Source organism: Coffea arabica, chromosome 11e (assembly GCF_036785885.1).
Source record: "Coffea arabica cultivar ET-39 chromosome 11e, Coffea Arabica ET-39 HiFi, whole genome shotgun sequence".
In the NCBI taxonomy this organism is placed as follows: domain Eukaryota; kingdom Viridiplantae; phylum Streptophyta; class Magnoliopsida; order Gentianales; family Rubiaceae; genus Coffea; species Coffea arabica.
Window position 1 is genome coordinate 60,745,710 of NC_092331.1, and position 20,513 is coordinate 60,766,222.

Sequence of the window (20,513 nt, forward strand, 5' to 3'; positions counted from 1 at the left end):
AATATTCTCCTCTCTCTCTCCCTTTCTCTAAAGGAGGGGAAGAAGGATGAAATTTAAAAAGTAAGACGAAAGAAGAGAAATTTGAACCTAAAATCTCTAATTTTGGAAGTGTCTCAAACGTTGTTAACTACCTCATCTGCAATTCCTCTAATCGAACACGGGTAGCGTTAATAATTTCTATAACAAGTTGTTGTGACTAGTGAAAGAGGGTATTTTGCGGCTTGAATTTGTAGGAGCAACAATTAAATCAAATCAATTTTGCTCTTTGCGTTTGCATTCCTCTTCCGCTTGGGATACCAAAATCTCCAATAGATCGCAAGCAAAAGGCAATGACCTCCTCCTCAGACATGCACCTCTACCAGTAATAATAATGATGGTGTGAAGACCATCCACTCATGCACTTGGGGTTGCCTTTGGCTTTAATGCAAACAAACAAACTACATCCACCTTTATGTTATTTGAACGAATCTCAGTTGGCCAATTTGCTTATTTTCTATTTGATACAGCAATTAATGTTGTAATTGACTTCTTAACTAACAGTAGTGTGAACTTCTCACAAAATCTTTGGTATCTTTTCCCCTGAGGTCATCGAAGCCTGTGCTGCGAGAACTGCAATTTCTTTATTGCTTCAATGGAAAGTGCCCAACATTATTTTGGAGGGCGACTCTTTGAAGATCATCAACATGCTTAAGCTTATGGAATCTGATGACTCCGCCTACGGGGTGCTGTTAGATGATATCTTTGTTAGGTTACAGAACTTCGCCGCTTGGGAGGCTAATTGGGTCCCTAGGAAGGCCAATGTGCCAGCACATTTATTAGCTAGAAATGCTAGCTCTATTTCAGATATATGTAGTTGGAGTTATTCTTTACCACCTTTTCTTCTTTCCGCAATTTCGGCGGATCTATCCTCACCTTAATGAAATTTTCTAGTTTGCTATCAAAAAAAAAAAAAAAAACTAACAGTAGTGTATTTCAAAGAGATTTCTGTTGAAATGACAATGCTATGCTGCTTTAAATAAGTTGGGCAAAGGTGGTGGGATAACTTTTTACATTTTTCTTTTATGTGGGTTGGAAGAAGATCAGGCTACTGTATTTCTGAATTTATTTCATCTCATAAGTCTCGTAGATCATTTCTCTCTTGATTCGTTAAAAAAGACAATTTCACGGAGAGACTTATTGCCCCCTTTTGAATTGATTTAGTTGGGGTTACATCTATATATAAAGGATATCTCTCTCTTCCGTAACTGTTCTAAAGCTAGAAAAAACCAGTTCCTACACTTGCTATATTTAATTAGTTGAAGTTGAGAAACAGTTGATATAGCACTTGAATTATGATAAGCTCAGGGTATAAAACTGTACCTTGAAATTCTTTTTGCTTTTCTCTCCTAAATTAGAATTATAAGCCCCCAAATGAAACCTAGCCTTTTGTTCGTGCTACAGCAAATAAGTTCGAAATGAATTTTTCCTACTCACCACAAATTTCAATGAACAACCGCGGAATGTGGATGGCTTTCCTCCAAGCATTGCCTTTCTGCATATTTTCCGACTTAAAGCACGTAATTTTCTTTTTCATTTTCCATTTTTTTTCTTTCGTTTTTTTCTCAGCTGCATTTACTTGCCCAACAGCTTCAATAAATGCTTTCCGAGCCTCAAGCATTTCAATCATATTTTGTGCGTCGTTTTTGTGATATTAAATTGAGTTAATTTTATATACACTACCGATAATGAATATATTATCATAATTTGATACACATGTCAAATTTAGATTTTAAATTTTAAATTTAAATTACTTGACATCGCATCCCGCAACCATAATGTATACATTGTCATGCACAAAACATTAATTCTATCATAATGTATACATTGGCCAACTTTTGTCGCTGGATACCTAGCGTCCAAAAATGCCCGGATTGGTGTCGGGATTGGCCTTTTCCCATCCGTCAGCGATCACTATGATCTTTTTGGTTTTCGTGAACTACTAGGCCAGTCCAGACTTCACCCGTTTTGGGCAAATTGGCCCATGGAAAAATGAGGACCATTTGACAATAGAGCTGGCATGGGTTTTTTACCAGCAACATGGAACTGAAATTTTTAAGCCGGTCCAGGCAATAGGCACGCATAGATACCAAAGGAGGTTTAAAATAATTCAATGGCATATTGACAAGTGGATTCTACGAAATCTCGGATTTTTTTTAAAAATTTTTTAATTACCAAGAATGTTATTATCGTCATTTGCAAGTAGCAAGAGATCATTAACACTTGTACACGTGTTCTTTTGAAATATTAAACTACTGATATTTTGGATATCTATGTGCCACATGAATTTCAGTCACCAGTTTTTGGCAAATTATTCTATGCTTTTTATAGACAGTACTGCATGTCCAAATTAATGAGTTCATAAATTAGTGTAATATATTCAAAGCAGCTATCCTTTGTTATAATTTTGGGATTTTCTGAAATGTATTCTTAGTATGAATAATAAATAATACACCATTATTATATTTGGTGTGACAATTTGAGTTATTGAGATGACAATGCCCTAATTTATGAGGGATGTTATTCTCTCGACTTGTGTATTTCAGCATATTTTAGTTTTGGTCAAAAGAAGTGGCAGCGGGAATGTTGTTCCTTGCCCCACAAAATATATGTCTCCAATTCTAGTGTTAAAAAGACGACCCCAAATTTCCCTCTCTCTAAGTGGCAATCACTACTGGTCAGAATCTTGCCTCTTGACCAAAATTGGTGCAATCCTATGTATAATTATAAAAGAGAAAAAGAATAAACGGGAAAATGCTATGCAACCAAGTTGACTTGCGAAGGATAGAAAGGTGATGAATAATTTAAAGGCTATCAATTTTAGTGCGAAATATCAAATATAGAAAGGAGAAAAACAGCAAAAAAAAATAAATAAAAATTTACATCTTATTAGTTGGTCGGGTTCAAAAATTGGGATCTACGTACTACTGTTATATGTGTACATAATTAGTCTAAACTTCTCGGGAAATCTATTGAGTGAAAATTGGTGATGGTTTTTTTTTTACACCTTTTAAGTTCAGGTCTCCATACCATATGGTCACTGAGAGAGAGAGAGAGAGCAATTATCCTGTTTCTTCATCGTGCCTGCAGCTTCTCTCAAAAACAAAAGTTAAATCGGCCGGCCTGCATGTCGAGTTCACTACACCCACGAATATGTAAAACATTATTTATTTTTTTTTTAAAAAAAAAAGAATAAAAAGCATTTGCAGAATTATTTTTCTTCCCCTCACACTATTCGTTCTTTTTTTTTTTGGCATCAAGTTATTTCTGACTTTACAAATAAAGCACGTTTAGGCAAAAAAGAAGGAATAATAATGTGAGTGAGATCGATGGCTTTACGTGTGATGTGAGTATCTCAGGTGGGTTTAACCTCCCTTGGGTGTTTTTGCCAGTGCAAACCTGTTTGTTATTGACATTAATTATGTTATTTTTTTTTTTTTTAAAGAAGGATATTTGGAGTGTTTATAGAATAGAAGATTACGTGTATCATCAGTTACGTGGCGTAATTAATCAGTCTAAAGTAGGGCGATATGATAAATAGTACTATATAAGAATATAGAAGAAGAAGAAGTAGTACTAGTAAAATCATCCCTAGAAGAACAACTACATTAGCTCTTGTCTTGTCTGTCGGGTTGTCATATATATATATATATATATATATATATATATTTATATATTTTGATCCTGATGATGATAAGATGTTCTCATTTCACGCACTTGGTAGAGATCAAAACTTTTCAGCAGAAAGTGGGTTAAAAAGATAGTCGTGGTGGTGTCTTAGCTCTTTCGGATGATAAGCCAATTAGTACTTAAATTAGTTAACCCTCCTCCTCGAATTATCTCTTCTAAAGCTTTCCATCTTCTTCAACCTCCACCCAAGATAGTATCATTGTGATGTGGTTGAAGATAATGGTCAACATCTTTATCTTTTCTTTTCTTTTTCTTTTTAAGGCATTACCGGTTGCCACGTTAGGGTTTGACCTGTGTTTAGGATCGCAATTGCTACTACTTTTGCAATGATTTATCATTAAATTAATTAAGGCGGTGGGTGACCGTGGACATATCTTTGTGGTTTGACTAATCAAAAATTAAAAATGCACTACTACTGTCTTGATTTACGATGATCACTACTCATTACTATGAGGAGAATTGATAGTTTTGTTCTCCGTGTATGAATGACTAGCCAGAAAATAATCAGGCATCTGGTGCTTATAATAAACTTGGGATAGATAAAGGAGGAGGGATCGTTCGAGTTAGGATTTTGATTTTGGGTGGTCTATAATCTATACATTTGGAAGGGCACAAACAAACAATGTAATAATTTAACAAATTAATCTTAGCCTCTACTAAAATTTATTCGTTTGGGAAGGTAGCTCGCCAAATATTGAAAACATACTAGCATCTTTACACATAAATTTATTTCTTTTCTGTAATCTCAGGTTTAATTTTTTTTTTTGGGAACTGCCCCTCCTCTGCCTCTTACTCTTTGGAATGGATAGTTGGTCGTGATCTTAATCTTCTTCTAACAGCTGAAAAACAAAGCTGTAGATGCAGAGTTCGAAAAGAGCGATCCGAAACTTCCATAATTCGGGTCACGGGCTGGAATCAAACTTTCCTTCCTGTTCCTGGTTGGCAAATTACTCCTCCATTCAAGGACTTCCTCGTACTCGTACCCCAACCATATAACTCCTGCTCCTCCTCTTTCATTTCATGACGCAGAAATTTCTCAATGCAGGATTGTGTGGTCATCAATACCACAAATGATGTGTAAAATTTTTTTGAATTACAAGTGCTAAAAACGTGCAAGTATTATTAATTAGACCGGAGAAAGAGTGGTGATGCATCGCGGCACCAAAGGGCAATGCAACTGGGATTCCATATTAATATTAAATTATTAATTAAAGGTGCAGTGAATGAATAGAGCTATAGGTTTAAACGTGGCATCATTTCATTCCCGACAAAAAGGGCCTTTCCTCCGCGTGTTAATATCTATAAAAGGGCCAGAAACACATTAACCTGATTCTCAAAAACTTCCCTTTCAGGTACGCTAAGAGACCCCATAACATTTGAGCTCTAGATAAAATATTGGTCGATAGGCATCACAATCTCACCTAATTTAGGCGTCATGGAGCGAGCGGCTGTCGATGATGCAAGAGTTGAACCCTTAACCTCTTATTCCTCGCTCACCGAGACAGTTGAAGAGGCTGCTGTTGGCGATTCAGGTACTTACAGCACGATAAATTTGCATAAATTTTGCACTTGGTGGCAGTTCAGAATGAGTTTTATCGTTTGTATTGAGCTGTTTCTTTCTGACTTTGATAAGCTGAAATAGTTAGTAGTTTTCGGGAGGTGCTTCGTACCGTAAAAATTACTAAAGAAAAGGGCTTTATTTTACTACACTATCACTTCTTTGGTTTCTCGTTTTAGCGTGCATGTGAAACACGAAGGCCGGGATACTCATCCTCCAGGCTAACATGATATGCTTTAGAATAGCACCATTAGTATTTAGCGGTGTTCTTTCATAGGAATATTACTCATGTTTTAGTCATGAACACGTGTGAAAGATCATCAGTATTAATATTACTCATATTTTAGACAGATTAATATTTAAAATAATTATTATTACACTTTTTGTGATGTGATATGTATAAAATAAAAAAATGATTAAAAATATAAAAGAATGAATTGAAAAATATATTATTTAAAAAAAATTTTCTATCCAAACACACTCTCCATTCCTTAAGCAAGTTAATCCTCTTGAATTTTTTTTTTTTTAAATTCATATTTGTGTTAGTTCATATTTATGAACGGTCTGAAAATCGGACTAACAAAGCCTAGCTCGATCTCAACCTTCCAATCCAAAATCAACTGGACTGCTGAGATAGGCCGGGCCTTCAGCAGGAGAAGCCTAAGAACACATGAATACTACTCCTAAGACACATTTGACGATCCAGTGAGTGAAATAGTGGCCCAAAACAAATTTCAAATTAGAGAATCACAGCACTCAAAAGTAGCGGTAGGAAGCAGGAAGTAAGAGGCCCGAAAGTAAGGTCCACCGTGAAACGGTGAAACTGAATGGCGCCGGGGTCAGGACACTTTCTTGTGTACTTGAAGGGCCCGATTTTGTCGAAGGAAGACATCCAACGGTGTGGAATGAAAACTGAAATGGTTAAAAGCTTTTAGGTGGTGGCAGGATAGGGGAAGGGGGTCCCATATTCTCAGCTTTTAACTGTAAAAAACATATCAAATCAATCAATCAAGGTGTCAATCAAATGGTCCTACTTGCTTTGCTTATTATGCCCATCCTCCCTCCCTCCCTCCGAAACAGCACTCTTTTTTTATCTCCCTTCCCAACGGCGTACGGTGTACTACTCGCTAGACTGTAGAGAGGTCTCTCTCTCTCTCTCTCTCTTTGTTTCAGAATTGGTAATTCCCCTTTGACTTTCCCAGCCCAAGAAAAAGCAAAACAACAATTAAAAATAAACCCAATAGAACAGACGTGCAATCTTCTTTAACAAATTTAGCTGATCGAGAATTTACTACTTAGAATGTTTGACTTGACGATTATTTGAAACATATTTTTGCAATAATACGTAATACTACTTTTTAGAATGTGATCTATTATGAAATAAAAATAATTTAAAAATTAAAAACATTTTATGATATTAACCAAAAAAAAACTTTTAAAACAACTTTACCTTTGTAGTTTACAGCCTGGACTACCACCCCAAATCGACGGCGGTTAATTGCAACGGTCTTAGCTCTTCATAATACTGAAAATACTTAGTGGTCCTTCATTTTACCAAACAGTGCTCTGCTGATGGAAACTGCAACGTCAAGGAAATGGAAAGCAGAAAGGGAATAAAGAAATCCAAGCATAACTGGTCCGGCAATTTGGTAGGGTTTTTGTCAAATAATAATAATAATAATGGGGAAGGATTCTATTCTTTCATGATTCCTATCGATAATAATAATAATAATGAATTTCTATGGATTAAGTGTTTTTCAACATGTAAATTATACTATAATATTTAAAAAAATTTATTTTGAGGTGCTTTTGACATTTAAAATTCATTGAAATGTTTTTAAAGATTTGTTGAATCTTTCACTGCCATCAACTGTACGCCAACCCTATCCCTCCTCCACCGCCAATTCCACTCCTCCTTGAGAGGAGGGGAGGGGGAGGAGAGAGGAGGAGGGGTGGTGATAGAAGTGGAGGAGAGAGAAGGGGAAGAATGGTGGTGATGATGGATGGAAGTAGGAAAGGATGGTAAGATTTGTTTTACTTGTATATGTACACACACATACTACGTAGAGAGAGAGAGGATTGTGTTTGGAGTGGTTTTAGGATTTTTTCGAGTGTTTTATTGTAGCAGTTAATTTGAAAAATATTGCAATCCAAACGAATACTAAACAGACGGCAATCAATTATTTATAACCAAATACATATATATATATATATATATATATATATATATATATTTTTTATCATTGAAATTGTCATACTTTTCATTTTGAAATATTTTAAAACAATTGTCATATTAGAAAAGTCAAAAAATCTTTTAGTCTCTCTTTTCAATATAATTTTTCTTTATAATCATATGTATGTTACCATTTAAATTTAAAAATTGAATCTATGGGAGTAAAATTAAAAAGAAAAGTACAAATATTACGATTTAATCATTCTTTTTAAAAGATTGGATTTACCAAACATGATTAAATAAATCGGACGAACGAAATATAAAAAATAAATATACAGCACGGAACAACACGCAGATTCGCAAAAGGTCTCGGGTATAGTTACTAGTAAATCAAAGCTCTGTCGGACCAGAGGATAATGGATTTCCAGATCCCACCAAAAAATAAATAAAAAATAAAAAAGGGTCAATAACTCAATGAATAATGTCGGCCACCTTAAAATGGTATTAAAAACTATAACTCGCTGCATGAAAATATTCAATCCTTCTCCAGGGAGGGGCGGGCAAGAACATATTATTATTGCTAGAAACCTATGGCCTTTGTTACTTTAAAGACAGCACCACAGTTGGTGAGACAGCTTTCATCTTCTTCTTTTGGTCGGGGCTAATCTTTCTTTGTTTCGGTTTAACAGTTCTCAATACCTATAATTTTGTAAAAAGAAAAAAAAAATTTATGCGTTATCATACATATTAGTACAATTCAGTTACTATAACTTTCATAGTTTGTAGAAGAATACTCAGAGGTTGAAGCCTTAGAAGCCCTCTTCAGTCCAGTGTTAACAAGTATCGATCCAACTGTGTAAAATTGCGTTGTGTAAAATTTTTTTTTGTTCTTCTTTCCCCATAGTTAGCTATTCTCTCTCTTAAACACGTTCAATATAATTGACTATCCTTTCCATGTTACTCTCAGTCTAATATGGTATTATTTGACTTTTTATACATGTATTATCTTCTTTCATATTTATTTTTTTATTTTGGATTTTGCTTCACTTGTTTGTTATTATACATGGGGTTTTAATTAATTCAAAATTTAGTAGATACCCCGTCCTATTTTGTTTGAGGGGTTGGAATGTATAATTCTTATAGTTTGAGGGGGTGCAAACTGTTAAACTATAATTAGGCTAAAATATAATTGAGAATAGTTACAAGGCATAAAAGATTTAAAAATTTGAGGTTGCGCAATTGCCCACCTATCATATGTACGTAACTCTGCCCTGTCTCCTGCAAATGTCTTAGTCCATACTTTTGAAGTCTGCCCCTTTAGAACACCGAGGTTTCATATCGTAATGAAATGAGATAGCAGTCGTTATCTTTTATTTTAGCCGCGTTACATAACTCTTTCTAAGATACCATCAACATCAAGTGCCATTCCTTTAGTCTTTTGTTTTTTTTTACGACAACTGTTATATAACCTAATTTATCATATACTAGAGGGGAGGGGGTGAATCTAAGGAGGCTCAGGGATAATCCGAAGGGACTGAATTACTACCGGACCAGACGGGTGCACTATACACCCGCTTGGATTTTTTCGGAGACGATAACTGTTTTATAACATAATCTATCATATATTAGGGGAAGTGAGTGGACCTAAAAAGACCCAAGAGTAATCCGGAGGAACTGAACCAACACCGGATCAGACGAGTGCATTATACACTTGCCTGAATTTCTTGAATCCAAGACACTTTAAATGTGACATTTGGTGGGAGGTAAGAGTTCAAACCCCATCAATCCTTAATGGCTGCCTTTGGGCCAGTGGTTGCCATTCCTTTAGTCGAGATGCATTAAAACAAGCATTCTCTCAAAATACTGAGTGATGGGAAATAGAGGAAAGCAAGTTAAACAGCTTACCAGTTACCACCAACCCGTCGAATGTAATTATGCAAGCTAATCATAGGAAAACTTCAGAACAATTTAAAAAAAAAAAATCATAGGAAATCTTTTTCCCATTTTAGACTCTCTTTCGCGCCTTTCCTGAAAAACTATTGGTCCGTGGATAATTTGGATTAAATGATTAGCGGGGGAAAAGGTTGGACGACTCATTTATTAATGGTCCACTTTTGCCAATGCTAAAATAATACGTTGTTCTCTAGCCATGTCTCCTAAAGTCACGAGGAATCAATCCTTTGTTTGTTTCTGTCCCATCTTTTACTTTTCAAAATCATATAATCAAACCAAATTAAATTATGCCAGTTAACTCGCATCACCTTCACAACTTGTTCTTCAACCTGTGTTGCATACCGGCAAATATGCGATGGACCTAGTTCCCCTTCATTAGTTTTACTCTGTTTTTTTGGTCTCCATATGCAGATCAGTTGCCTCTGAATATATATATATATATATTCTTTTGAGAGATTACGGGGAATCTCTTACAGGCATACAGGATAATGATATATATATTTTTTAAGAAAAGTTTCTATTTAGCTGTTAATTATATTCATTCTTTTGGCAATAGTCTGTGATGCGATGTGATTTAAATGTCACTGAGAGTTATTACTTGTTCATCTTGGACATGCACAATTTTATTTGAGTAAGACTTGATTTCTCTATCACACCTTTGGTCCGTTTATATACCTAGATGTTGTGAAGGAAAAGAAAACAGACTGTTTTGTATTGATAGTTGTTGGGAAAAAATTTTTGGTCCTATTTATTATGGTACTTTTTTAATTAATGTGATGCATGTGAGGAAAAAAAAAAAGTAGTTGAGAAACAAATTTTGTGTATAAAACAAAAATAAGGAAATATCGCATGTTGTTCATCATGAAAATGTGAAATAAGATTCCAATTTAAGGGTAATATCATAATAAACAACAGTAGCGCTCCTTGAAGTTTGTTGTAATTGCTGCTTTTGGGGGAAAAAACTTTTCAAAATATTTTATTGACGCATTTTTATCTTACATATATTATATTATTATAAAATATTTTTTAACGAATTATCAAAAATTACTATCCAAATAGGCTCTAAGTTTCTTGTATATTTATTTTCTTATCGACATTGCGGAGTAAGCTTCAGTTTCGGTTGTTTAAACCACAAGAAGATTGAATGGAAACGGATTTTTTTTTTTTTACTTTTGCTAATTTCACCCAAACGAATTTTTCAAAGAAAGAAGCCCGGCATGGAGCTTAATGCATATGCACCAAGCTTCGCCGTTTCAAGAAATTCATTTTCTAGATATAGAACTATCCTTTTACAAAATGCGCGTCATTGCTTTGCCATAAGAGGCATTCGTTGTTGACTTCGGGTGGACCGACTCCTTGCGTCCAAAACTTTTTTATCTGTTCCTTTTTTTCATTATTTACACTCTAAGAAAACTTAAAGCACTTCATCCCTTCTTTAAAAAGAGGTTTTTTAGGAGTATTTAAAATAATTATTGTACCATTTTTGGTAATATGTTATATATGAGATAAAAAGATAATTAAAAAAATAAAATAGTAAGTTAAAAAATGTGTTTATTATGTAAGTAAATAATTTTTATACAAATAATGCCTAAATAATATTTTACTGATCATTTTATTCCATTAAGTTAACCGCTCAACATTTGCTATGATAATCGAAACAAACAAAAACCAAAAAAAAAAAAAAAAACAACAAGAAGAAGAAAGAATCTGAATTTACTATTCCTGGGACATGAAGATTTTTTTCTTAATACTTGATACTTGTGATTATTTGTGGATTGAAATTATCTTAATTATCATTCTTGGGGACTTATGCTGACAAAGATAAACATATAATAACCATTTATTTATAAATGTGTTTTTAAGATAAAAAAATAATTAGAAATACGTTTTTTTTCCTAGACAAAACGAAAAGTATTTTACGTATTTCATCCTACACTCTAGCATGTGGGAAAAAAATAGAAAAGAGGAAAAGAATAGTAGAAGACAAAGGGGGGCCTCGCCCGAATTGAACGTCACCATTCACAACTTGAAGCTCAGCTTCGGCATCTCCTTCCGCTTCTGGTTTGTTCGCCAAAAACATTTACACGCACACACACACGCACGCACCAACAGCAGCAACATTCCCACTCCATCCACCTATGTCTGCTACTTCCAATCCCATTATTCCGAACTCCATCACTTCATCCAATCAAACTCCCTCAATATTAATCTCTTGAGACCAAGTTAATACTGCTTCTAATACTGCTAATACATGTACTAACACATGAATTGAGTTTTTCCCCCCCTTTTTTTTTCATTTTAAGAGGTTATACACTAAGAGAGAAATCTGTCTCTCTAGCTCACTTGTAGTGTAACTGTACAAGATTATACTTGACTTGTTATTCTTGAGCTGGGTTTTAACTGCAATTGTTGATTTTTCTAAAAAAAATAATTTCAAAAGACTCTTTATATTACACTCCAACTTGGTAGTTATGGATGAGATGTACGACCTCCACTCTAGCGGTCATGACTATGCAGACAAGGCCTTGATCTCACCCGAGAACTTGATGATGGCTGCCGATTATAGTTACCAAAGCTTTATATCTCCATCGAACGATCATCACCGGATTCATATATATGGATCAGATGATCATGTAGCTGCAGCAGCAGCAGCTGCGAGTCGGTTTCAGTGTTCGGCGAGTATTTCGGAAGCTGCTTCGATCACTCCTGAAGATATCCAAAGAGGCAGCAGCAGATGCGGTTTTGGTGGTGAAGATGATATTCATGCTGCTGAGGATGCTTGCAGTGTAATCAAGGCCAAAATCGCTTCCCATCCTTCTTATCCAAAACTTCTTGATGCTTATATCGATTGCCAGAAGGTTTTTCTTCTTCAGTGCTGCACTTCTTAAGTGCTAGTAGTTTTCATTTTGACTTTGTTCTCCATTTAATGTTCCGAGCTTCCTAAGATATTTAACTATGATTATGTAGTATCAAACAAGTACTATGTTCTGGTACTAAAAATGAGGGACGGGTCATTTCTTTTGGAGGCTTGACCTAAATCGCTGAACTTTATTTGATGGTGTTACTTTATCGGGCTTTTTGGCCAAGGAAGAATAGGAAAACTACTTGGTTACATCAATGAAAAGATGTATAACATCTACAGACTTGTCAGTTCTTGATTGTGAATCCATTTGTTCCTTGTGATTCTTGAAGCATACTAGAATGATGGTCGTCTTATGTTCTGGGGTTTGTTTTTCGTTTTTTAATTACTATGACTGCTTCAGGATTAACTAATGCTGAACTACGTGTGATATGATTATTTGTGTGTTGGACGGACTTTTGTAGGTGGGAGCTCCGCCGGAAATAGCGGGTTTCTTGGATGAGATCAGGCGAGAAAACGGGGGCTTTTGTAAAGGGGACGCTATTTCCACGTGCTTGGGAGCCGATCCTGAGCTCGACGAGTTCATGGTCGGTCTGTTTGTCTCTTTATCGCCTTTATGGTTTATATACTTTAGACACTCGGGCACCTGGATCATCTTCTTCTTCTCCGATTCTTGTACTCTCAATTTAAGTTTGACTTCATATTCGACTACTTATACTGCTGTTTATGTGTCTGACTTTCACTGTGGATATTTGTGTAGATGTGGTTTGAATCCTTGACTTTGGTACTGTGGTTTATTTATGTAGGAAACCTACTATGACATACTGGTGAAATACAAATCTGATCTTTCGAGACCTTTCAATGAAGCTACTACCTTCCTGAACAAGATTGAAATGCAGCTTGGCAACCTTTGTAAAGGTATGTATATATTCTGATCTCAGTTTCTCCTTTTTCACTCTCTCCCCTCTGTCTTTCTTCTTCTCATGATTGTTCGTATACCCCAGCCTGTTTACTTTTGTATCTTGTAGCAAACCTTGAGCAAAGATAATGTGAGTAGCATTCAGTTTTTCTGGAATTCTTTGAATTCCTGAATTTCGTCAGTTTAGCAATTCTGGTTAGATAGACTTACATCTTAGTCTTCTTGCTTCTTGCCTTCAATAACAAATCTAGTACATGTATTCTGGTTGATGCAAAATAGCGAGAACATATGATCAGAATTGGGATCTGGAGCAATTGCCAGGACCAGCAATAGCTTTGAAAGAATGAATTAACCCTCCATAATTGATTAAGAACTGTTTCTCCTCTTTGTTTTGTTTTGTTGGGTTTTGCCAAGTACGAAATTTTGGATCTTTTGTGCATTTCTTTGCCTTCTATTTTATGAGTGATATATTTATTTTTGTGGATGGCTTGTTAAGCTATCTTGATTATCTGGTCTTTTGTTTGTTGAATTGTCAGAACCTTAATAGCAAATGGTGTTTTGGTTCATTAGATTTCTTTTTCATCCTTGCTTTTTTTGTGTTAGAGATGGTTCAAGCATGGAAACAAGCTTGTTAAGAGGAGATTTTGATTTTGACCCTTCGGAATTTCGGATGACATGATAGAGAATAATTTTTCCAATGGTCGTCCAAACCAAACCCCACTCCTCTTGCTCTTTCAGAAAAGCAATAAATAATATCTTTGAAAGTCTTTGATGATTAAAAATAAATTTAAAAATGATAAAATGATATCATTTATTTAGGTATAATGTATAGAGCAATTGTATTTTTATGTAATGGACTAACTTTTGTAGTTAGGAAGAAGTGTTCTGTGAAATAAATATCCTTCAGCTAGTTTACATTTCCATAAAGGTTTGAGTGGTTTCCTTCCAATTTTGGAATCCCAAATTGCTCGTAGGAATACAAATATTTACCTCTTTGTTTCAGCAACCTCCTCTTCATGCATGTTAAGTGATGTAAAGTGAAAGTGGGTTGCTAAACACTACTTTGGAATTCTCATCACCTCTACGTGATTACTTCTTAATCTAAGCCCAATAACTTCACATAATGCCAGCTTGTCGTCGTGGCATAGAAATTACATAAGATTTACATAAGTAATCTACGCCAATTCCAGCCTATGAGATTTGACATTGAACCGCATAATTTGGCCTAAACCGAATTAAATCAGTGAGAAGAGCCGCGCCCCACCAAAAAAAAAAACAAAAAACAAAGAATCAGTCACAATTAACGTGACTCTGGAAATAATTAGCTTACTTGTTCCAATACTACAGCCTACTCAAATCTCCTATCTCTACTTTTATTGTTTTTCAGTTTTTCCTTCCTAAACATCATGTGGTTCGTTCATTAGTTGAGGAATATTTATGGTCATCAGTCCCTTGGTCCGAGTATCTAATTGAATCATGATTACTCTTTACATGTTACTATTTTCAAGTTAAGATTGAATAAGCTTTTTCTCCTGCATGCCCTCCCAACCAAGTGAAAGTGTCTTAATGAGTTGTCTCAACTACTGTTTCTTTCCCAAAATGGAAAGATTTTCTTGTGGTGGGAAGTGAGTGAGCATCTGAACGTTCTTTCTCTTTCTCTTCAATCCATGAAGTCATGCGAAATTTCTAAAATATGTTTTTTTCTATGAAAAAGTGTATATATATATATTTGGAACTGGACTATAGTTGCTGCTTCTTTTTAGAAATTGATGAATCCCATGGTGACTTGGGAGTACTGTAATGCTTTCCTAAAAAATATTAGTTACCCAGAGATGGATCCTTATGCACAACCTTTCTTCCGTTATTTCCCCAAGTAGGACTATTGATACTTGTGGTCTGTAATGATGTCAGGTTACTTTGCAGAGTGTCAAGTTCCAATAATAAAAATGTTTTGGCTGAGCATGTATTGAAGATAAGAATCAAACGTGGGAACTGTCAAATAAAGTCAAGTAGGTGTGTTGTTAAGCCAAGTATTGCTTGAGACCAAGTTCTTTGAATTCGCAATAATTGTTTGGAGAAGGTTATATGGTCTGTGAGACACACAGCTCATTTGATCCTCATTCGCATTTCAAGGTAGTAGCGGTCGCATTAGTAGTTGTGCGTGCATTCAGTTTCCCAAGCTTGCCTGACAGCATAGCTTGTATGGGCCTTTGTATGAAGAGATTTTCTACCTCTGCCTCTCTCGCGTCTAAATATTTGTTAGCGCAATCGTCACACATTCATTGCGGTGGCTCCTGAGCTCTCTTTTGGCAGAAGTGTTTGCTAATTGGACCAATTAATTAGCAGACATGTCGTGTAGGCCGAACCTGTGCTGAAGTAATTAATCTGGTAAAAATCTCACCCTCGACTAATACAAAAACCTAGGTATCAGGTGTAAAGCTAGGGCTTTTTTCTTTTCCATCTTTAGGCAAAAGCAAGTGGATGTCATGGCATGTATTTGTTATGCCTTTGGAACCACCATTGACGTGAATTCTGATGAATAAAGTAGTGATGCCCAAGTAGAAAAGCTGCAGTTTAAGGTATGGGTTTATTGATGGATGCTAACAAGTATTCTTTTTAGTTTTTGAAAGTACAAAATAACTTTTCGGTGATGCTGAATCATTTGTGGCTGGCCTGGTCTGTGCTCTTTGGTTCCTTGGCTGATGCTCCAGTTGTTAAATGTTACTTAGTATTTTTATCTGCTAATATTGAGATGCTAAGGAGGCGTCAACGTTGTGTTATGTTGGCACATCCTCACGTGCTTAGATTGTTTAAATTTCAGATATGCCTACCTGCCCTGATGCTATTTCAAGGCGTCCTTTATCACTTTCTGTCCGGTTAATGATGTCCAAAATTCTTGTTTTTTCCCCTCTCTCGGGTCTCTTATTATTCTTTCTTTTTCTTTTTTTTTTTTTTGCGTTTTATGGTTTGATAATTGACATAGATATAGGAAGGAAGTTGTTGTCAGTGCAGTTGGTTGTACTAGGTTAAATGCACCCAAAAAAAAAAAAACCCTTTGGAGTGGGAACCAGGAATTATGAGAGTGGTCTGGAAATTTGGTCGCGAATGCATTGGCAGGCCCGTAGCTGTATTCTTCTTCTGTTTACCTTCCTAGATTTTTCTTTGGAATGAGTTCTTGGGATATTTCTCATATTCTCCGGTCAATTTTGTGTGTCGCGTCTTTAAATATTAAAAAAAAAAAAAAGATTCTGAGGGGATAATTGCTACGTAAGAAAGTTCTTGGCCAAGTTTCTCATTTATTTTTTAAGGGTCACTTTGGAATCTACCTGCACCTGCAGGAAACCTTTTCTCTGTATACGAACGCTTGTTCTGGTTCCTTGCATAGACTCACGGTTACAGGTGTAAGATGTATTAAGACCAAGGTTAAGCTCTTCTCTTCTTCAACCAAAATGACACTCGTTTCGTTTAAAATATCTACGACGAGGCTGGTCATAGCGTCCAATTATACGGTCATTTTCTTGACTGGATTGGCATTTAGGGCACCGCGGACGCTGGTTGTTGGTGCCTATCATCGTTCAAGTAATAAGAACAAGGTTAAATTGCAGCTGGTGGATCGGTGGTGCTTCACTCGAGTGAATGATAAAATGATATTCGTTTTCTACGAGGGTGGGGCTTGGATCATGGATGATGATATGAGGTTTGTGGGGTTGTGGCCCTTGACCTTTGTGGGGTAAGGAAAGGCTTTAATGGAAAGCCCCGGATAGGGCGGGTGGTCGAGGTTCACATGGACTCCCGTAGTTCGCGCTGCGAACCAGCTTTCGAAGCATTCTAAGACGCATAAAACACACGCACACACGCACTTGGCAGTGCGCACTGAGAGGGAGAGGGAGAGGGACTGCGGACTACGGAGTGGAGGGGGTGCTTCCTTCCTTCCATGTTTTCTTTCTTTCTTTCTCTCTCTTTTTCTACCTGTGGCTGGCGATATATGCATGCAAGGTTGGGTAGTGGGGGTCAAATCTAGGGGAGGGCCGCAGGGGACAATTGTCCAGTCAGTCGTACTCATGGGTCTCTGTGCCTTCTTCATTAACAGCTGCTCTCTTTTAGATATTGTGGAACTTTGATCTCAATTAATTTGCTTCTAGGCCTGCCTTGCTTGTGGATCCCCCAACGAATATTTTTTCTCTGGGGATTCGAAGATATTTTTATTAATTTCTCAAATTTTTTTTACACTTCCTTCATTCTGCCTTTTTGAGTTGTTATTATTTTTCTTTCTTAAAGAAAATAATCAATTTTCTTTCTTACAAATGTTGTGTTATTAATTTGTGTGGAAAGTGAATTTCCTTTATATTGCTTGAGTGGGATGCTATTACCCAAAATAAGCATTTTTTTTAATTGAAGTTTTGCGGCAAATATTTCTGGATTAGGGTTTTGTGACTCTAGAACTGCTCAAAACCCTTTAATAAATGTGTGGAGAATTGTATTTAAACTAAGTATTGATACTACTAGTGTTGTCTAGATTGAGAATTTGTGCTATATATGAAGTTTGATCATCTTGAAAAGTTCAAGCATGGGAGTTATTAGCTTATTAATTTTTTAATGCATGGCGTATTTGCTAAAAGTTCCCCTTTTTTTTTATTTTATTTTATGGCATTGCCTAAATTTTCTGAGGTTAATGCATGGTTGTTCATTGTGTTCTTTCCGGTTACTTCTTCTTGGTCTGAGATTAATTGCTCATTTTTTTTGAACTATATGCAAGCTTCAGGCCAAATATGCCGTTCAAATTTTCTTTTTGGTCCTTCTGCATTTTTCCTTTTTATAATTTTTCTGGGGTCATTTCCCATTTATTCAACTACTAATAAATATTAAATAGGGCAGCTCTTGAGGAGAACGTCATAGACATTTTACGTGAACCCAAGCAAACTTTTCTATTTTTCGAATGCAAGAATGGGAAAAAAAAATATAAGAATAAGAAGAGACAAATGCATGGTTAAAAGCTAAATGTGAGGACTCTTCCGTATTTCTTTTTAATCTATTATTAGGTTTCTTTTAAGTAATGGTATATAGAGTGTGTTTAGATAGTAGATTATCTGGGATAAGTTTTTGAAAAAAAAAATTGTAATATTTTTTTGACGTGATATATTTGAGATAAAAATGTGATTAAAAAATATGTTGATGTTGCGAGTAAATAAAATTTGAAGAATAATCTAATATCTAAGTAAATAATTTTTGGACTAGAGTGAGACAAAGGGAAGGAGCCAGTGATTGAGTGGGAAAGAAATACAACAATTTGTTTTGGATGAGTGATGGGTCTTGTTGAATTTACTAGGAATAATAATAAGGTCACAGTGCCCCCATACAATGCGTGATGGTTCTTTTCCGTGGGGGGCTTGGCTTTAGATTCACTGAGATGCTCGAATAATTATCCATGCTTTGATGGTCGTAATGTCTTATCAAACTCTGCAAAAACTGACTTGGATACGACTCCACAACTGAAGCCAGAAAAGAAAAAGGAAAAGAGAGGAGGAAAAACCAATGAAGATGCAGCTCTTGGGCTTCATTCAAGTATGACTGGAGCAGTACCATGATCATTATTGCTTTCGATCTAAAACAATAGTCAAGAAATTTTCAGGCCACCGATAAAACAACTCTAATCTTCCTTTAGGGTGGTCAAAGTTATTTGATGTAGCAAGCAGCACGACAGGAGAAATGTATGGTTTTATAATTAGAAGCATAACTGATGGTCCGAGGATTGATTCTTTAACTACATTGAAATCTTCACCTCACCGCCACTTTATATCATCAAACCGATGTCATAATGGCCAACCAACTGTGTATATATGTTTGATTAGTTTGAATTGGAGTTGAGCAATTTGGATCTCACGGTTGCATTTTATGTATTTGCAAATTAATGACGGTATGTGGGCAGATGATGGTGCAGTATCATCAGACGATGAACTAAGTGGTGTGGAGACAGATGTGCAAGATTCCCAAACAAAAGCTGAAGACCGAGAACTCAAGGAAACGCTATTGCGTAAATATGGAAATCACATAAGCAGCTTAAAATTGGAATTCTCAAAGAAGAAAAAGAAAGGAAAGCTTCCCAAGGAGGCCAGGCAGATCTTACTTGAATGGTGGAATGTTCACTACAAATGGCCGTACCCAACTGTGAGTATTGCACATCTCTTTTGGACTAGCTTGTTAAATTACTGTATCTTGTTTTCGATTTTTTATTTATTTTTTTATTTTTGACTGGGCTGGAGTATTATTATTATTTTTCATCATCTTGAACGTCTAGGAAGCTGATAAAATTTCGCTGGCTGAATCAACCGGACTTGATCAGAAGCAGATTAACAATTGGTTCATTAACCAGAGGAAGCGGCATTGGAAACCCTCCGAGAATATGCAGTTAGCTGTTATGGATAGTCTGTCTGGACAATTTTTTGCTGATGACTAAGGTTTTTCTTTTGTAATACATTTTCACATTTATGCTTGTTTTCTGGGAAATGCTTTGTTCATGTATATTCATGTGGATGAACTAATTGATGAAAGGACGCTCTAGTTCTTTTCCAAAATAAACTCTCTCATTTCTCTCCTCAATAAACTCTCACACTCTCACTGTTTCCAAAGAACTAAAATGAGAATCTAGTATTTTTTATTTTTTTTTTCATTTTGAGTTAGTATTCATTGAACAGATGATCCTTGTAATTTAACTGAAAGTTTAATTACGACACGTTCATAAATATAGGTTTGTGTAGGTAGTGAAAGTTTGTGTTAATACACTTTTGTAAATATTAAGTTTGGAAAAAAATCTCATATAACGTACGCTCTTTAAGTAAACGCCCTTTTTTCAGTCTTCAAATGACTTTTAATTCGTCTCAGAAAAAATTTGTGTACATGGGTGCATATTTTATTGGGATTGATTTTTATGCACTATCAGTATAGAGATTTTTTTACACGAGCAGATGTAAATGAATGCCACAATATTTATTGTTTAAATTTTAAATTTATTTTTTGTTCATGTGTCATAAATTCATAACTGATAGGTTAAAAAAAATCTCTATACTCATAGCGTATATAACATTATTCGCCTAATATATTTTAATAACTATCCTTCCAAGTTCCAACTGTCACTAGTTCGTGATTTAAAGTATGCGCTCTACTTTCCTAATTTTATGCTTAATAAAATAAGTAAATTTTATATATATTGATAGTGTAAATATTATCACGGTTAAATTAATACTATTTGTGTAAAAATCTAATTTTAAAATTTATATTTTACATATTTATTATTTATTTAACGTTAACACTATCAGTATAGGAAAAA

The 20,513-nt window shown here is 35.4% G+C and overlaps 1 protein-coding gene across 2 annotated transcripts; it reads left to right on the forward strand.

The window, feature by feature from the left end:
- Window positions 1-11,397: 11,397 nt before the first annotated feature.
- Window positions 11,398-19,798, forward strand: LOC113719234 (homeobox protein knotted-1-like 6). Of its 2 annotated transcripts, none has more exons than XM_072071751.1 (5): window positions 11,398-12,268; window positions 12,735-12,857; window positions 13,077-13,188; window positions 19,116-19,354; window positions 19,489-19,798. In XM_072071751.1, the coding sequence occupies exons 1-5, from the start codon at window positions 11,882-11,884 to the stop codon at window positions 19,597-19,599; spliced, it is 972 nt and encodes a 323-aa protein (XP_071927852.1). In that variant the 5' UTR covers window positions 11,398-11,881; the 3' UTR covers window positions 19,600-19,798. The 2 variants fall into 2 exon arrangements, with proteins under 2 accessions (XP_071927852.1, XP_027100190.2); XM_027244389.2 differs by having other exon boundaries at window positions 11,402-12,268; window positions 19,485-19,795.
- Window positions 19,799-20,513: the final 715 nt, after the last annotated feature.

Coding starts and splice junctions, on each gene's coding strand:
- LOC113719234 (XM_027244389.2), top strand. CDS start 11,882: ATGGATGAGATGTACGACCTCCACTCTAGCGGTCATGACTATGCAGAC. Junction 12,858..13,076: donor CTGAGCTCGACGAGTTCATG/GTCGGTCTGTTT, acceptor TTATTTATGTAG/GAAACCTACTATGACATACT. Junction 13,189..19,115: donor GCTTGGCAACCTTTGTAAAG/GTATGTATATAT, acceptor GTATGTGGGCAG/ATGATGGTGCAGTATCATCA.